The 19,021-nt window shown below is 38.1% G+C and overlaps 4 protein-coding genes across 4 annotated transcripts in view; 2 read left to right on the forward strand and 2 right to left on the reverse strand.

The window, feature by feature from the left end:
• Nucleotides 1–3,052, reverse strand: part of LOC144974491 (F-box only protein 7-like) — a 20,720-nt gene extending 17,668 nt beyond the window's left edge. Inside the window, exons 1-3 of the mRNA XM_078917398.1 lie at nt 3,031–3,052; nt 2,492–2,621; nt 1,536–1,809 (exon numbers count right to left, since the gene is read on the reverse strand). Coding sequence (XP_078773524.1) covers nt 1,536–1,809; nt 2,492–2,616 — 399 coding nt within the window. The 5' untranslated portion in view covers nt 2,617–2,621; nt 3,031–3,052. The remainder of the gene's footprint in view (nt 1–1,535; nt 1,810–2,491; nt 2,622–3,030) is intronic.
• A 5,149-nt stretch (nt 3,053–8,201) lies between these two features.
• On the forward strand, nt 8,202–10,831 carry LOC144974493 (uncharacterized). The gene is made up of 2 exons (XM_078917401.1): nt 8,202–8,659; nt 9,734–10,831. The coding sequence occupies exons 1-2, from the start codon at nt 8,376–8,378 to the stop codon at nt 10,065–10,067; spliced, it is 618 nt and encodes a 205-aa protein (XP_078773527.1). The 5' UTR covers nt 8,202–8,375; the 3' UTR covers nt 10,068–10,831.
• Nucleotides 8,689–11,661, reverse strand: LOC144974492 (uncharacterized). The gene is made up of 2 exons (XM_078917400.1): nt 11,174–11,661; nt 8,689–9,629 (listed from the first exon to the last, which is right to left on the reverse strand). The coding sequence occupies exons 1-2, from the start codon at nt 11,310–11,312 to the stop codon at nt 8,869–8,871; spliced, it is 900 nt and encodes a 299-aa protein (XP_078773526.1). The 5' UTR covers nt 11,313–11,661; the 3' UTR covers nt 8,689–8,868.
• A 185-nt stretch (nt 11,662–11,846) lies between these two features.
• Nucleotides 11,847–19,021, forward strand: part of LOC144975768 (serine racemase-like) — an 8,024-nt gene continuing 849 nt past the window's right edge. The window contains exons 1-5 of the mRNA XM_078919954.1: nt 11,847–11,937; nt 12,740–13,054; nt 14,366–14,606; nt 16,030–16,232; nt 17,913–18,040. Coding sequence (XP_078776080.1) covers nt 12,860–13,054; nt 14,366–14,606; nt 16,030–16,232; nt 17,913–18,040 — 767 coding nt within the window. The 5' untranslated portion in view covers nt 11,847–11,937; nt 12,740–12,859. The remainder of the gene's footprint in view (nt 11,938–12,739; nt 13,055–14,365; nt 14,607–16,029; nt 16,233–17,912; nt 18,041–19,021) is intronic.

A 19,021-nucleotide genomic window follows, 5' to 3' on the forward strand; every position in this document is an offset into this window, starting at 1 on the left:
TCTCATAATCTTGAATACTAACACACTTGAAATTTCCAAAGTGCTTCAAATTTCCTCTCGTTCGCTGTATGCTAAGATTCAGCCTCGTCAACCAACTCTCAAAAGCATTGCAATTGTTACTTGGATGTACATATATGTAGTACGCAGCTCTGAATTGACAGCATTTGCAAGGTCTTGTTGTATGCATTCAAATTTCCTTTCAGCAAGTTTTCCTTGCAAGATAATAACAAGAAATGAAGTGAGTAGGAAAGTTATGATCACACGCCTCAAGAAAAGAACAACAACAAAAAAGGCTCTTTAATTTGGCACCCATTTCTTCAATAGAGAATAAAAATGTTGCTGCGATGGGGGCTCGAACCAGCGACCTTACTGGTACAACAACTCCACCTGGCCAAGGAGAGCATGACTCTACTGTCTGAGCTATCCACCACTCCGAAAAAAAAAGTGTTTTCAAACTCTATGTCTATCTTGAGTTGCTCTCCCAGACTTCCTGAGGCCATGGATTCAACACACGCAAACGTCGCAAATCTTTTAAGATAGGAAATAGCCAAAGGTCATACATGGTGCTGAGTCAAAACTGTAGGCTGAGTATGGAAAAACTAAAATTCAAGCCTTTTGTACATGTAAATATTGAGTTGCAGCCTTTGCTTTTTGATGGGCGGTGTTGGCACGAAGGAGCAATGTGAAGGATGTTCCAACCTTTGGTCTCTGCTCACCAATGGCAGATTTTACTAGGGGTAGAACCTACTGGATATAATAAGAGGCAATATGTGTAGTGGCCTCTATCATAAAGTCAACCTTAAGAGATCTGTTGTAATTGAAAAAAAAACAAAAATAAATTTAAAAACCCACACACACATCCCCCTCCCCGAAGAAAAGCCGTTTCCTGCTATAGAATCCTGAATCTAGAACTGGTCTATCTTCCTTTTCGTCCATTCACATGCGATTCAAACATTTTAGTGGGATGTGAAATAGAGTACTAAATTTCCATCCCCTATGATAATATCTGTAATCCCTCTGGGTGCTTGGGGTTCAAATAAATTGAACAACCCAGTCGCACATCCTACCCTCTCTTGTTTTTATTCTTAAGTCAATAAAAGGTGTGGCTATGTGGTCTAGTGGTATGACACTCGCTTTCAGATTGGAAGGACCTGGGTTCGAGCCTCATGCTCGGCGCATAGTTGAGTCCTTGGAAAAGGCTCTTTACTCACATTCTCTCACTGTACTCAGGTGTAAAATGAGTTGTCTTTGTCCAAAAATTGTAATATCGCCTAACAGGCGTCATGTCCCATTCTACATGTTAAATGTTGCTGTTGACCAGGGACCCCTTGTAAAGCGCTTTTAGCACATTTAGTGGATATTGCGCTACAAAAAGCTCATTTTAAAAAAACAAATTTTTTAAAGGGATATCCAGCTTGCACATTTAAAATTATGGTCATTTAATAGATGAGAGAGGCAGGTCAGCAACAAGCGATGAATATTAAGCAGATGTAAACAGTCTTGACACGTCTATAGTGTTAAGAAACATTACTCACAACATGATCAGTGGCAGTTACAAGATTCTGAGATGAAGGGGAATCATCAACCTCATTTGTATTATGCTGGTTTGTGTCTAACTGGCCATCCACAACAACGTTACTTTGACTGTGGGATGCTAGAGGCTGTGGTCTTTGTGGTGTCGGAATGTTCCCATGGGGCTCCTCATCACTGATGACATGAATCAAATCTCCTGGGACAATACCCAAATCAGAGATTATCACATCATCACCCGCCAAGATGTCCCTCTTATTCAGGCTCAATTCAAGGTTACTGATGAAAATTTAGATCAATGAGACAATTAGTTTCAAATAATTTCAAATCATGTGTTAGCCCCTCAAAACTAGTGACTAAACAATAATTATTCTACCACAACTAGGCTCCAAATTATCGTGCAAATACTTGCTGACTAAAATTAAAAATTAATTTCATAGTTATACAAAAAGTGATTTTATGACATAAATAATAAAGGTTACAAATTGTTTATTACTACCTCACATTTTCTACTCAATAACAAAAAAAAACCCAAAATAAACAACAATAAAAAAAAACAAACCCAAACCAAACCCAATAGTAACAAAAACCCAAAAACTGCACATTGCTGTTGATCAAATAATCAAGAATACTCATTTTTAAAACTAGAAATGATTAATTTTGGAAATTTAAATTATGCTGGATAAAAAATTAATGTAAAAACTGCAGTTCGAAGTCTAAAATTTGGAGTACCACATTGCACTCTAAGCTCTAAGTAACATCAAATTATTTCCTCATTCTTAAGAGTCTTGAAATATCACATTCACATGCATTCCCACCCTTATATCTTTTAAAATGAAGAAATATTGAATTAAAAGTAATTAGATAAATAAAGAAGTACAGTTTTATAGGGTTTGAACTTGACTTGGAACTAAATCTTAAGACCAAAAAAAAACAACATTAAAAAAAAAGAATGAGATACCTTTTATCAATGAGGAACGTTTCAGAAACTGAAGCCTTGAGTTCTCCTAAAGTCAAACTGGATGCATCCGTCCCTCCAAGGTCAATTTGTCGACTTTCACCTCTTATTTTCAGTCGGAGTTTCATCACTCCTGAATCGGAATTGAAAACAAATTTTAGTTTTCAAAATAAAATACTGAAAGCATGGCCTTGAGATATGATTAGAGGATATTTTCATATTTCAACGATACATAAAGGTAATGTTTAATTTTTAAAAATTTTTTTTGTGAATCTGCCCCTGCTGAAATTGCATGGTACACTATCAGTTGTGATAATGTTCTGTAGTTTTGTGGCCAGGTGGCATGACCTTCACATTAGGACTGGTGAGTCTTTGGTTTGAATCATGCTGTGGGTGAAACAAAGTTGAGGCATTCTCTCACCACGCTCTATGTAAAATGAGTACATGACCGGTAACTAGGTGGCATCTGTTTCCTGTCAAAAATCAACAATCATTGTAATAATTTCTTACACAGTGAGTACAGGCATCATGCCTCGTCTTACCTATTAAGTGTTGCTGTTGGCTTGTGGCTCCTTTATAAACGCAATTTGAGTACACTTTTAAAATATTGCACTAGATCTTTTAAAACATTCTATTGTGTTTCTTATATTAGCACTCTACACACAATGTCAGGCTTGCTTTTACTTTATTTCTGTATCTTTACTTTTGCATCCTACACATAATCATAGTATTATTATTATTATATAATTATTTGGTGTGCTAAACGAGGATATGACCATGAGGGGATAGCAGACACAGTAAGTGCCACTCTGTCCCTTATGGGAGGTCAGGAACCCCACCCAAGACTAAGGATTTCTTCACTCACAAGAATATTGTAGGAACTAGCGCCCCCCCCCCCCCCTCCACCAAAACACACACACAAAAAAAATGCAGGAATAGGCTAAGCATTTGTTTGTTTGTTTTTTGTTTTGTTTTTAAGGGTTTTGCGGCGCTTGCAGTACATTTAGGTCATATCAGTGCCAGTAGAAAGGACGAAAATTGGATAGAGTGACAAGATTCTAGATTTACAATTAAAAGGATTTGAGGAAAAGTAAGACAAAGGGGTTGGTTCAAATAGGGAACAAAGGTTGATTCCAAGTCCAAGAGCATACTATCAATGTACTTAGCAGAGGGATGATTTACAAGGAAAAAAATATCATCTCCCAAAAAAATATTGAATTTGACTGTTTCCCTCCCAGCCAAGCACTACGGCCAGGGCCAGGGTAAAACCAAGTATAATCTCATTCCTAGACAAAGACAGAAAGCAGATCGGAAAACAGAAATAAGGGGATAGCAGACAGTAAGTGTCACTCTGCCCACCTATGGGAGGTCAAGAACCCCACTCAGGCCTAGGACTAAGCATTATTGTACTGTAGGAACCACCCCCCCCCCACCCCCATTGCCATAAATTGTCGAATCGAAATCCATCCCTTTCCACTAGTCTTGACTTGAATGAATAAAATATTCCATAGCAAGCAGGAGTGAGACTGCTGAGAGGGAAATGAAAGTAAAGTAGCTAGTAAAGGCAAAGGCAAAGGCAAAGGAAGTGGAAGAACGCAACAATCACAATCACAAACAAAACTGAATCGGGCATTCATTAACATTTAACGAAATTGTATTGAGAATTGCGAGTGGTGTATCTTATTTTTTTCAGTAATATGACCAGAAAAAAGTCTCTTATGGCGATGTTGTTACCTGTTGAAAAGAAAAATTATCCCCGCAAGTTGTAATGCTATGTAGACTGTGACTGTTTTGATGATTAAATTGTAGGGTAATGGCAACCAACAGTCCTTTCGTTTGAAAATATGGATCATTTGTCGTACCATATAGCATTCGCCTTTGATCAGTCGCCCGATGTCCGGAGCATAGAGGATACACCTCCAAGTCTGTGGTCCGGAGTGCGACGATAATAGAGAGAGGGAATGGGGATACCTCTCTAAAGCGCATAATGGACGGTGCCCCCGTTTCGAGCCGAAATAAGTCCCGGCAACTCGTGTACGTAGATTCCCTGACTTCGGACAGATATGAGATGGAAGTCGGTTTGGACGAATTCAATCCCTAGAGCGAGGGGGGGGGGGGGGGGGGGGGGGGGGGGGTAACATCGACTCCTCGAAACTCGGGGAGAGGTTGCCAGGCTTTTCACCAGCAAGAGGAGACAGTGGGTGGCAGCTAATCGGCTTCGGTCAAGAACCTGCTTAAAACAGAACGCTTATTACATCAGTGGGGACTTGCCACCTGTCCAACATGTACCCGTTGTGGTAAAAGCCCGAAACCGCAAAGCATCTAGTTGAGCGGTGCGTTGTGTCCAAGCTTCCGTGAGGGTTTGCGACGGTGCACGAGTGCGGTACGGAATTTGCATCTTGGGTCGATCGTCTCATAACAGTAATAAAGAATATGAAACCAAATATTTGAATCAAGTTAATCAATTTGGTGACTGGTGCCAGCACAATTTTCTTGAAATTAATACCCCAAAAACTAAATAACAAATTTTTACCAGCAACAGAAAATACGAACATTTTAAACCTGTTAAAATAGGAAATATTACTGATTTTATCTGGCAATGTAGCCCAATATGTCGTCTCAATACGATTCAATAGTCTGATGTCACGCCGCCCGGCAACGGCGGCCATTTTGGTTCTAAACAAAGAAAATCATTACTTTTTATTTTTCATGCGGGCTAGAACTTTTCATATGCCTTGTGATCAGAATGTGTAAAAGTCGAAACATGATCAAATTTATGTGTTTTCCCCCCTCTGGATACCCTTTGTGCTCGCCGGAGAAATATTTCATACGGGCGTCCGCCATTGTTCCGATCATTTAGAGCCAGTGTTACTAAGTTACCATGCGTCATTAGGAAGGAATGACGTTACGACTGTTGAAGAGTATTGTTTGCGTCATCATTCTGGAGTTACAAAATTACTGCTTTTTACGGCACATTGTGTTCTCATGATCAAGTAAGAATGGACTGGTGCATTTGTAATTTGTAAATATTTCAAATGGGTTCAAAACACTTAAAATTGTTAAAATCTATAGATAAATAAGAAAATGAGAGCAAATTCATTTTTCAATAAATTATAAAAATTTTTAGGTTGCCGCCAATTGATGTGAGAAAATGTTCCAACTTTGACGTCATAGTACTCCTGGGAAGAGGTCCAATTTTTTTCAGACATTTTCTTCAAATTATGGTCTTTGCAAAATATAAAAAGTGAACACCAGGAAACTCACAATTTTGCATCTTGGCAGAAAAATAGCAATAATTACGAGCAAAAAGCCATCCAGAAACCTCTGGAGTGGTCCAGTGGCTATTAGAGCCATCCAGCGGCCGCCTGAGGGCCATTTGGAGCCGTCCTGATCCAATCTGAGGCCGTCTCTTGCCGTATTGAGACCGTCGGAGTAATTCAGAAACCGTCGGAAGCCATCCAGAAACCCCTGGGGTGGTCCAGAGGCTCTTAGAGCATCAGAAGCCCCTGGGGCTGTCAAGAGTCCATTAAAACCATCTGAAGCCATACAGCGGCTGTCTGGAGCCGTCTGGGGGGCCATTTGGAGACGTCCGGGGCCAATCAGAGGCCGTCTGCAGCCGTATTGAGACCACCCAGATGTCGTCGGAACAGTTCGGAGCCATTCAGAAACCGTCTGCAGCCATCCAGAGACCGTCTTGGTGCCTCCTAGCGCCATCTAGTAGTGGTCGTCTGGAGCCGTTCGAAGGTAGTTCGGAGCGTGGACTGACCAAAAAATGACGTCAAAATGCCAGTCTTTTGCCACAAAAGAAAACAAATCGTGAGTTGTATTCAATAGTTCAACCAATGAAATAACTTGTTTCCATGAGCTCTACTAACGACAACTCACCAGACGGTGCAAAAACCAAATAATGACGTCAAACTGTCAGTCCTTTTGGATTTCAGTATCAGGCTATAACATAACGATGGCTACGTTCGGAGCCACGGAGCCGCCCGAAACCATCTGAAGTCGTCCGAAACCATCTGGAGCCATTCGGAGTCTCCTAGAGCCGCCCGGAGGTAGTTTGAAGCCACCTGGAGCCGTATGGAAAAACCAGTGCTGTCCAGATTCTGATGCCGTCTGAAACCGTATGGAGCTACGTCCTGGAGCCGAAGGTTGGTGGAATTATTTTTATCTTGTCTTACGACTTAAAAGTTAATTTTTGGAGTCGTTCGGAGGACATCTGAAACCATTGGAGCCGTCCAAGGGAATCTCATTGTCCCCCCCCCCCCCCCCCCCCCCCCCTCTCTCTCTCACTCTCTTCCCTTGCGACACGCACACACACACACACACACACACACACACACACACACACACATTTTTACATATAATGTTTTAACTATTACCTTACCTTACCCGGGTTCCATCTCTTTCCAGAGGTCGGATGTCATGGCTTTCCATCCTTCACGGTCCAGTGCAGCCTCGTTACAGTCTGCCATGCGCCGTCCTGTAGCTTCCTTGATGCCATCTGTCCAGGATCTCCTTTGTCTTCCTCTGCCTCTCTTTCCTTCAATTTTTCCCTCCATTATCCTTTTTTCGAGACTATCATGTCTTCGCATATGTCCAAAATATGACAGCTTTTTGTGCTTCACAGTCAAAAGAAGTTTTTTTTGTTTTTGGCCCATTAGGTCGAGGACTTCGATGTTTGTTTTTCTTGCTGTCCAAGGTATTTTCAGTATTCTCCTGTACGTCCACATCTCAAAAGCTTCAATACGTTGTTCTGTCTGTGCGGTTAGTGTCCACGTTTCACAACCATAAAAGAAAATGGACCACACATAGCATTTGGTGCATCTCATTCGTGTTCTGATGGAGATATTTGTGTTGTTGAGGATTGCCTTTAGTTTCATGAACGCATTTTTGGCCAGCATTATTCGTCTCCTGATCTCTTTGTCAGACTTTGCATCGGATGTTACCAACTGCCCCAAGTACGTGAACTCCTTTACTTGTTCCACTGGACACTCTTCTATTTCTATATCTATGTCTATGGGCTCTTTCTTTTTTGTTATCACCATTGTTTTTGTCTTCTTCGCATTCATGAACAGCCCTTTTCTTTACTCTCTTCGTTCACTTTTGAAATTAGCTTCTGTAGGTCTTCCTTACTTTCCGCCAACAGGACAGTATCGTCAGCGTAACGTAAATTGTTGATGTTGTGGCCACCAACCTTCAACCCTTGTGCTGTTTCTACTTGCCGAAATATAGACTCTGTGTATAAATTAAACAAGCAAGGAGACATAACACATCCCTGGCGCACTCCTTTCTTGATTTCAATTGCATCTGTTATATCTGCCTGCACTTTTATCTGAGCCTTTTGCTGCCAGTACAGATTAGCGATTAGAGCCACATCATTCTCTTCCACGCCTATTGCCACAAGGTTCTGGATAAGTTTCTGATGACTAACAGAATCAAATGCCTTTGAGTAGTCGATAAAACAGGCATATATGTCTTTTTGGACCTCTAAGTATTTTTCTGACAGGATTTTTAAGTCGAAAATTGCCTCCCTGGTGCCACTGTTCTTTTTGAATCCAGTTTGCTGTTCTGATATCTCACGATCTACTTTTGACGAGATTCTTTTCAGGATTATTGTCAGGAGGAGTTTCAGCAGATGGCACATAAGACTGATTGTTCTGTAGTCCGAACACTCAATTGCACCCGCTTTAACTATTAAGACAATCTAAGTGTTCAGGCACAGTGGTATAATGCATCAGCTCGTGTACCTTGCGATATCGGTATCGAGACGCACACGAGACGGAAGCAAACTGACTGTTAAACGTTTTACAACCATTTCGTGTACATCCCGATATCGTCTACAGATGACACACTACACCCTGACATTGTTGTTACACATAACGCAATGGAGACATTGAAGTTGCAGCTTCTTTTACTTATGTGGTTTAAAACAAGACGTAGAAGGCGCTATTGGGTTCATCCTATATTCCAACTGAGGGAAACATTTGGCGAGTATCATCATCTTATGCAGCAAATTCTAAGTGATGAAGAAAAGTGTCAGGCATACATACGAATGAAACCAGACACTTTTAAAACCCTTCTAGAAATTATTGGACCCCACATTGAGAAAAGGACGACAAATTTTCGGAGGCCACTGTCAGCTAGGGAACGCCTTGTTATCACATTACGGTAAGTAAATTGACCACAAATTGCCTGGCTATTAATTATTAACATAGAACGTTTGAACTTTATTTGATATAAAAATGAGAATACAAAATTCAACACTAATATAATGCAATACCGCATTCTAAATTCAATAAACATTTGTGTTTGAAATGTGCATGAAGTTTTAAAAAAATGAATAATAGAACTAAAACATGACTTATAAAAGAGAAAGATCACGGACTGTAAGTGTGATATTGTTCGTATGGAAAGGTGTTGTACGGTTGTAGTTGTTGCACAGGCTGCTGATGTTGTCCTGACTGCTGATGTTGTCCTGGCTGCTGATGTTGTCCTATGGCGGCTGGAGGAGTAGTAGTATTTGGAGTCTGGTTCTGATCCAAATAGCGTAAAATTAGCATCTGCATTTCAGCCTGACACTTGTACCTTGCCAACGGATTCAATGACCGTAACTGGGGTGCAAGGCTTTGTAAGAATAAATCACAGTCATCCTTTTTCTGTTCAGTTGGATTTAATGTCATTATGGCGTCAAGGATTTTGCCATCCAGGGAAGCGCTATATCCTCGCTGCTGAGGATACGGTGCCCGCTTTCTACTACTTCTCGAAGTTGTAGTAGTACATGTAGTTGAAGTAGTTGGATTCCCTTCACTAACACCAGAAGTGCTTGGAGAAGGTGAAAGTTGAGATTGTGGCGGATAAATTTCAGTGGGCGGGGACGATTGAGAAGGCACTGGGTGTAAAGATTGAGAGCTAGCTTCTGATATTTGAGAGCTTGCATCATCTTCAATATCAGACACATCTGATAGATTTGATGTAGTTTTTCTATCACTAATATGAGGCAGCAAAAATTTCATGGAGTCGTAAAGATACCACTTTCTCCGCTTTTCTGCTGCAGCTCCTGACTTAATTGTTTTTAACTGTTTATTTGTCTTATAAAAGTAATCTCTGAGTGTTGTCCACTTCTTTCTTGCATTATTACCTGTAAGAAAAAAATACAACATACATTTTAATATTTATAACTATCAAAAGGTTATTATACAGTTATTTTGGACATTAACTACCTCCTCATGTTCTCATTTTCAGGTACCTCGCATCAGAAGATACCCATCAATCTCAATCCTTTCATTTCCGGGCTGGCCTCTCAACAGTAAAGAATATTACAAGGGAAACATGTGTAGTCATTTGGAATACCCTACAACCGCAAGTGATGCCAAAACCCGACGAAGAACATTGGTTGAAAATTGCATCTGAATTTTTTACAAGATTTCAATTCCCCTTGTGCTTGGGAGCAGTAGACGGGAAACATATTCGGATTAAAAAACCGAACAGGTCTGGCTCAAAATATTTCAACTATAAACATTTTTTTCTGTTGTCCTCCTTGCAGTTACAGATGCTAATGGAAAATTTGTTGTGGTAGATGTAGGCTCTTGCGGAAGTAACAGGTGATGGCGGAGTTTTCAGTCGTTCATCTCTGGGCAAAAAGCTTCTATCTAACACGTTATCTATTCCCCAAGGAAGATGTATACCAGGCACTGATATTGAGCTCCCTTACATGTTTGTTGCAGATGAAGCATTTCCTCTTCGAGAAAACATAATGAAACCTTTCCCTCACCGCCAGCTTTCGACTGAAAAAGAAATGTTTAACTACAGATTGTCCCGCGCAAGAAACAGCGTTGAGTGTTCTTTTGGACGATTAGCACAAATGTGGAGGATACTTTTTCGTCAAATAGACGAGCAACCGACGGCAGCAACAAATATTGTAAAGGCCATCACTGTCCTACACAATTTTGTAATTATTAACGAACCTCACAGGCTTATTTTGGACACCTCCGAAACACCCACACTAAGTGAAGATTCGTTTCCGAGACGATTGACTTATCAAAATATTCAAACTCAAAGGCAAAGGTCAACTAAATCTGGCATGCAAGTTCGGGAGAAACTAGTAAATTACTTTATGACAGAAGGGGCCCTTCCTTGGCAATCCAATACTTCTTGAATTATGACATTGATACGGGAAAATTGTATGAAAAATTTTCCCCTTAGATTACGCATACCCTTGGGATTTTACAATTCCATGAGTAAAATAATTGAAAACCTATGATATTGAAAAACTGAGTTAGAATATTGTAGTTAAGAAATGTTTACGAGAGAGAAAGAAAGATAGATAGATAGATAGAGAGAGAGAGAGAGAGAGAGAGAGAGAGGAGAGGAGAGAGAGAGAGAGAGAGAGAGAGAGAGAGGAGAGAGGAGAGGAGGAGGCGGGGCTAGAGGGACACAGAGAAAGAGGGAGAGATAGAGATAAAGGGTGATGGAGAGAGAAAGAGAGACAGGAAAAAAGAAAAGAGGGGACGAGGGGAGAGAGAAGACGAATAGAGAGAAAAAGAGTGGGAGAGAGAGAGGAGAGAGAGATAAAGGGAGATGGAGATAGAAAGAGAGCCATGAAGAAAGAAAATAGAGGATGAGGGGAGAGAGAAGACGATAAGAGAGAAAGACAGTGGGAGAATACAAATAAAATAAACTTACCATCAATTCCCAATTCGTGTCCAATCTCTATCCATTGTTTGTTTATAAAAACTCTGTTGGAATAGTTATCCTCTGTTTTGTCGTAAAGGGCTGTTCTTTTCTCCACTGCAGCAACCAAAAGTTCTTTAATGTTGTCCATCTTGCAACTTGCGAACACACACACAAGTGACGGGAGTAAACCTTATCAAATTTTATGTCCGCAGTAAAACGCTCTCGATACAAAAAAACGTGCTGGCCGATGCCTTATCACTAACGAGAGCAAACTGTTTGCACTGAGCCCGCGTTGTTGGGAATGAGAGGTATTTCCACGCAATCATTTTACTAACGACAGGGTCACCGGGGTCAAAAGCTGATAGCGTCACTTACTCTTATCTTAAAAGGTTGCACTGTGCCTGCACGTTAACTAATACATATGACAAATTTAGTGTTTACTAAAGGTGAACCGATGTTTTGTGTTGTTCCAAGCTTTGGTTGTTCCCTTCTCTCCATCCTAGGTCAAAGGTCGTTCACTTTAACCGCTCAACTCCCCCACCCCCACTCGCAAGACACTTACACAGACCATTGCTCTCTGTGTCCACTACTAAACTAACTACGAGTGTCACCGAGCTTCTATTATTCGTCGTCAAGCCCTGACCTGAACACTTGGACCTATCATGTAAGTCACTAAATAGACACTACACATGTTGTGATTATTATAGACGCCTCTTTGTGCCAGTTTGTTTTCCGATCTCAGCCCAATTCATGGAGCAGTGGATAGGATTCAAGTTGTATTTTTTTGCTTCTTTTCTCTTGTGCACGATCAAAGTGATAGTCTAGCAAATATTCTGCGATTTTCATTGTATTTGTAGTTGTCGAAAAGATTATACATCCTACTTATACTTATAGTGTTGATAAACATAAGATATAGGTGTGACCCACCGTCTCAAAAATGTTTTGTGCCAGGAAGACAAAAAAAAAAAAAACCAAAAAAAAAAAAAAAACCAACAAAAAACAAAAAACAAAACTAAAAAATAAATCTTGAACTTTTATAATATTATATAGCAATATCCTCTAGACGTGCTCAAAGCGCTTTACAAGGGGTCCATGGCTTACAGCGAAACTAAGAGTGAATTTTTGATGAATTGTTTCGAAATACGAAATCTGGGTCTTTTGCAATGTAAGAGATTGTATTTTTATTCTCTAAAATAAATAAACGAAATAGATATTAACCCAAAGTTCCATATTTGTGGCTAATTTCGAGCACCTAGAAGCTCATCCCGACATAACACAGCTTGGAGATAGTGGTTCACACACACAAACACGCACACACACACACACACAAACACACACACACACACACACACATATATATGTATAAACAAACAACAGAAACAATAAATGTGGTAATTAATTATTTGCAACATCATCACTCTATAATAATATAGGGGCTATAGATAAAGCTGGTCAAAAATTTATATTAGTATTAGAAATTAGTTCAAGCCGGTACATATAAACCCAGCATATCGTCATATAATTATGAATTTGTAATTTAATTTTTAATATGTTTGTATATTTTCGTTTAATCAGAAGATAAATAGAAATGAACAGTGGAAGATGAAATAATTTGTTCCCCATTTATATTAAAATTCAAGTATATGCTATCTATTTGTATGAATTTTGTGATTATTGAATAAACTGGGAAGGATAATGTCAGACTTGCCCACAAATAGTATAGCCAATCCAGTGTGTCGCAAAACGGAAAATTCTTGGCATGCAAATGGAATGTCATATATAGCGGACAAAGTAATTACGGGTTTAAATGGTTTGATACCTCGTCCAACAAATATACTAAAAAAAGGTCTGGAAACTGTTGCAAACAGCATCGCTATTAAACTTGAAAAGGTAAGATTTTACATTACTTGGTGCTGATCTCTAGCACAGACTCTCTTTGTGATGCTTTTCTTTCGGATCGGAAGGTCCTGGGTTCGAGCTCGCATTCGGTGCAAAGTTGAGTCCTTGGAAAAGACTCTTTACTCACATTCTCTCACTGTACTCAGGTGTAAAATGAGTACCTGGCCGTTAACAGCGTTGTCTTTGTCCGAAAAATTGTAATATCGCCTAACAGGCGTCATGTCCCGTCCTACATGTTAAATGTTGCTGTTGACCAGGGACCCCTTGTAAAGCGCTTTGAGCAAATTTAGTCGATATTGTGCTATATAAGGCTCAATTTATTATTATTATTATTATTTATTATTATTATTATTCATAATTCTCTGAGAGTTTATCAAGACGCTTCTTGAAAGGCCTAGGGCCTTGGTCATTCTGTTGGGTCAATGGTAAAAGCTGTATAATTATATAGGTATTCCTTAAATTTTGTGTTTTGATAGAAATCAAAACATTGAAAGAGAACAGTTACGAAATATGCAAATAGTAGACCATGGGTAGAGTGTATTTTATATCCTTAACAAGTCGGCTAAAAATAACTACACACCCATTACAATGAATGACATTATGCTAACATTGTTTTAAAAGATTGCTTTATTAATAATTGAATGTTTAAAAGTTAGATTCATGCTTAATCTATTTTGACATATTCTTGTTGAGAAAACAAAACAAACCAAAATCAGAGTTTAAAAAACAACAACCCAAGAACTAGAGCATTTAAATAACACAATATCCACTAAATGTGTTCAAAGTGGTACTCTGGTCAAGAGCAACATGTAACATGTACAATGAGACATGACGCCTGTTAGGCGATATTCCATTTTTTTTTTCTGACAGAGACAATGCTATTAATGTCGAGGTACTAATTTTCCAGGTACTAATTTTACACTGAGTATGGTGAAAGAATTTAGGTAAAGAGCCTTCTCCAAGGACTGAACTATGCACAACTCAGAGTGGGACTCGAACCCAGGACCTTCAATCCAAAGGCGAATTTCATACCACAAGACCACATAGTCACACTTAGTAAGGAAGTAAAGGAAGGAAAAAGGAATTTGTCATCCTACAGTTTATTTTGTTGACCAGGGACATGGCCTGGCAGAAGGCAATTCCCAACTTGTGTTCAAAAATGATATTTTTTGTCAGTCCACAACCTGTGACTAATCGTTTTTATTAATTTCTCATTTGGAAAAGATTTTCATTGTAAATGTAGACTACTGTTGTTATCTTTGATACATTTCATTCATTTCTTTGTATTTTATGTCATTTCAGATTAACATGGATTTGGACAGTGAAATAGTTACTCTCAGTGACATCAAGAAAGCCTATGAATATCTACATGAGAATAAGGCAATTGTCAGGACACCGACTCTTAAACATGCTGAGAGTTTGTTTGCAGATGCCAACAGAGTTTTGAAGGAAAATGGTTTTCGTGAAAGTGGGACAGATGGAGTTCCCAAAATCCCAGACTCAGTCGAATTGTTCTTAAAAATGGAAAATATGCAAACTACTGGTAATGTTATCTACATGTTCACCAAAAAACATATGATTTTATGATTTTCTTTATCTTGTAACAATATCTAGCTAACTAATGCACAGACACAAAATTGTTCCTTTTAGTGTTTCGTTGTTTTTCTAAAATCTTTTAAATTGTTCCCACCACTGGAAAGTCTACGAGCGTTCGGCGGATAGTTTTTTTCTTGATAAATGGATTAAATGTCAAAATAATAAACAACACTTGTTTTTTATTTTTCATCACCCTCCTAAATCATGTTTTTGGTAGTATAAATCTGTTTTCATTTGCCAAACTTAATGTTCTTCCAGAAAAAACCCCCCCAAAAATTTCAGCATTTATGCCACGCACTAAATTTGCTCAAAGCATTTTATAAAAGATCACAAGCCAAAAAGCAACAGGTAATATGTAGGACGAGATTTAAAACCTATAAGGAACAATTATCGTGTTTATATAGGATCGTTGGCCTCATTAGGAGGTCGTTCACTCATCTTGATAAAGATAACATGAGACAGTTGTTCTCTGCACTTGTACGTCCCCAATTGGAATTTGGCAATGCAGCATGGGCATCACAACTGCAGAAAGACAATGACCTCATAGAAAGTGTTCTAAGACGCGCAACTAGAGTTATTCCTGGATTCAAAGATCTAGAACACACAGAAAGACTTCAGGCATTCAAGTGTCGTCTCGACGCTCATTGTGAAACAGAAAAATACTTTTTGTAGAGTTTAATTCGGACACCTCCTTCCACTATGTGGCATGCCCAGTTTTGAGAGACGTGAATTAAATACGTTCACGAATGCACAAGAGCAGATAAAAGGCTGTAAAAGCCTACATAAATCTGGACTTATATCATAATATTATATCATCATCATATCATATCATTACTACATCTGTTTAATGCTACAGAGACCATGATAAATTCAGGCTCCTTGGGTCTTATGGCTCTGAAAGGTTACTATTATTTTCTAAAAAAATACACATGACTGAAACGAGTTGACGGAGTGGATCAGGCAGTCTGTAACCCTTAGGTCTCCTGGTTCAATCTCATCAATCTCAGTAATTCCTTGGGCAACAAATATGATTCTTGCTGGCATTAAATGGTTGTTTGATGGGTCATCTATATTATTGTCTCATGAATGACTTAGCAAGGACATCTTATGATGCTGTGATGATGGGTATTCCCAAGTCTGTGCCAGACATCGGTGATCATGATACGCCATTCATCTCTCTGATCAGATAACCTCAGAAAACTAATATTACTCTTCTCTTTCTTTGTCACCCAGCTGTTCAAACTATGATGGGTATAGCAATTTTTATTTAGAGGCTGTTGTTTTTCAAATACTTTTTTTTTTAAGTTTCAAATTTTGCTTTATCTGCCCGAGTGCTCTTTTATAAAAGGTTTTTTTTTTTCTTCTCCCAGGTTCTTTCAAAATAAGAGGATGTGCAAACCAGATGTGTAAAATGAAAGAAAAAAGTGATTCAAAAGATACTAAAAAACTGGTGACTTACTCAGCTGGGAATTATGGGAAAGCTTTTGCTTATTGTGTTGGTGGAATGGATAATACATCATCCTTGGTTATCATGCCTGAGGATGTACCAAAAAGTCGAGTTTCTATAATAAAAGTGAGTTTTATTAACTTGCTAATAACATTAGGATAATTAGACTTTTGTACCCATCACTTCTACCGGACATGGCCTTATTATAATGAGTTTCTTGTTAAAAAAAACCCTCTGGCTTTAATGAATTCAGAGTCACGCCGCTATTACTTTTCTCTTATTGAAAATGGTAATATGCAATGTCTAGATTGGAATAGAATCAAACCTGGCCTATAAAGGGTTATGTCTGCTGGGAAAATTAATAATAAAAGATAAAAATTACACTCTGTTAAACAATTCAAGCATCCTCTGCTTTAGATTTCCCCTCCTACCTAGCTATCTATATTCTTTAAATGCCTATGGAGTTAAATTTGTCAACCTTTTATGACTGTAAAAAAACAAATTTTTTTTGCTATGAGAAATCATTATTGTAAAACCTTAGATCAAATTAATAATAGATAAAATAACACTTTAACAGCGTATTCAAATTTTAGCTATAAATCCATCTTTGCTTACCAATAGCTTTAAACGAGGAGCATGGACTGTATTAGATGTACAATTGTAAACGTGCGCCTTTGAGGTCTTTCGGTTTGACTCTCCCCTTTAGACAGGTAGTTCCCTGATTGAGTCCCACTGTGAGTGATGTAAATTTGAACCCTTAGAAAAGGCTCTTTTTCATCACATTCTTTCACTGCAGTAGGATGTCAAATGAATACCTGCCTGGTGACAGCATTGTCTTTGTCGTAACAAAAATTTTAATTAGAGGCATCATGGGACCCCACACTATATGAAAAGTAATAAGAGCTCAACAATCCTTGTAATACCACCAACTTTTTAAATGATATATATATATATATATATATATATATAGATATATATATATATATATATATATATATATATATATATATATATATATATATATATATATATATATATATATATATATATATATATATATATATATATATATATATATATATATATATATATATATATATATATATATATATATATATATATATATATATATATATATATATATATATATATATGGGGTAGAAGTGGCAGAATGGTTAAGGCCATGCACTGTGACCCGGAAGGTCCCAGGTTCGAGCCCCTCTTCAGGAACATCCATTTTTTTCCTTGAGCAAGATTATTAACCCCCAATTTGCTCATTTTGGACAACATGGGTGATTCCTGTTGACACCAGACATCTTGTTTGATGAGTTATCCTTCGTGGAATGCCTAGGTGACGATGTCTTATGATGTTGTAGCAGAAAGGGCATAATTAATTTTTGGACTGCAGAGGGGTAAGACAAAAACTTTTACTCAAACTGGATTCAGAACCAGTCAAGTCAAGCACTCTACAAAGTGAACTGTCAGGACATTCACTGTATATTAAAAATTTAAAAAAAAAATATATGCCTTTTCCGCCACGACATCATAAGACATCGTCGTCTAGGCATTCCACGAAGGAATATAGATAATTCATCAAACAAGATGTCTGATGTCAACAGGAATCACCCATGTTGTCCAAGTGAGCAAATTGGGGATTAATAATCTTGATCAAGGAAAAAAACGAAAGTGCCTGAAGCGGGGCTCGAACCTGGGTCCTTCCGGGTCACAGTGCAATGCCTTAATCACTCGGCCACTTCGCCCCCTTCACTGAATAAATGAAGCTTATATTAATTCATGTTATCTCAGGGTTTTGGAGTAGATGTCAAACTTGTGAAAAGACCCGAAATGATGACTGAAGTTGAGAAATGCATCTCTGATGGTTATCAATTATTCCATTCATTTGATGATGTGGATTTGATTGCAGGACATGCCAGGTTTGTATTTAAAATTCATGCTAATCAAATGCCTTTTTATTATGCTGGACCACAGCTTTATATTACAATATTTTCAAATTGAAAACATCTTTAACTCATTCAATCCTAGAGATTTTGCTACCTTTCAAAATTGGAAAAAATTGTATTAAAAATGAGCATGTAGCCTACATAGATAGTTTTATTCAATTACCATTAACGTGTAAAAACTAAAAACATCAGCTTTGATGCTAGGCCTATTATTTGTCTCATAAAAATGTAATAGATAGGCATGGGGTAAAAGTAACCTGGGTAAACTACGGATATAGTCGGTGTTAGGGTTGAGTGAGTTAACCACTTGAGTACTGAGTAAAATTCTGAAGTCCATCCGAATAGGGTTTTTTAAAATAGTGCAAAGTCAAGAAATAAGCACAATTTTTTTATTTCTCTCTATCTCTGAAAAAATCTATCAGAATGCCTTAAACCTATATGATTTTGGAAAGGAGAAAAGTTGAATTTTAAGAACTTTTGAATAGAATGGGTGAAATCTTGAAATGATAGTCCGTTCCAAGTCCTGTGTGCATGGAATATTGCAAATTCCTCCAAATTTAAGAAACATGGTGCCAGGAACTTTTGCATGCAGGCTTATATTTTAAGTGACGTTACAAATTTGAATGCCGATAGTGATAGCCCAAACAATTTACTCACAATGTCGAATTCCTTTGATCTTTTTACCATTTGCAATAAAATATAACTCAACCTTTAAAATGTTTACAGTAATGGGGTGTTGATTCTCTTTCCAGCGGTGAAAATAATCATAACAAACTTACATTCAGTGGCATAGCTTAGCAAATAACCTTTTTTTTTCCAAATAGTAATATTAGCATTAATATAACACTTTGCAGCATTGAAAACAGGCTCACATTGTTTATAGTTTATTTCTTCCCTGGTGGACAATATAATAATATATTGGACGACACAAGCAGTCCGTTAGGTGCTTAAACA

The sequence above is a fragment of the Berghia stephanieae genome, chromosome 6 (genome assembly GCF_034508935.2).
Source record: "Berghia stephanieae isolate SIO BIC M18660-M18661 chromosome 6, UCSD_Bste_1.3, whole genome shotgun sequence".
Taxonomy (NCBI): Eukaryota; Metazoa; Mollusca; class Gastropoda; order Nudibranchia; family Aeolidiidae; genus Berghia; species Berghia stephanieae.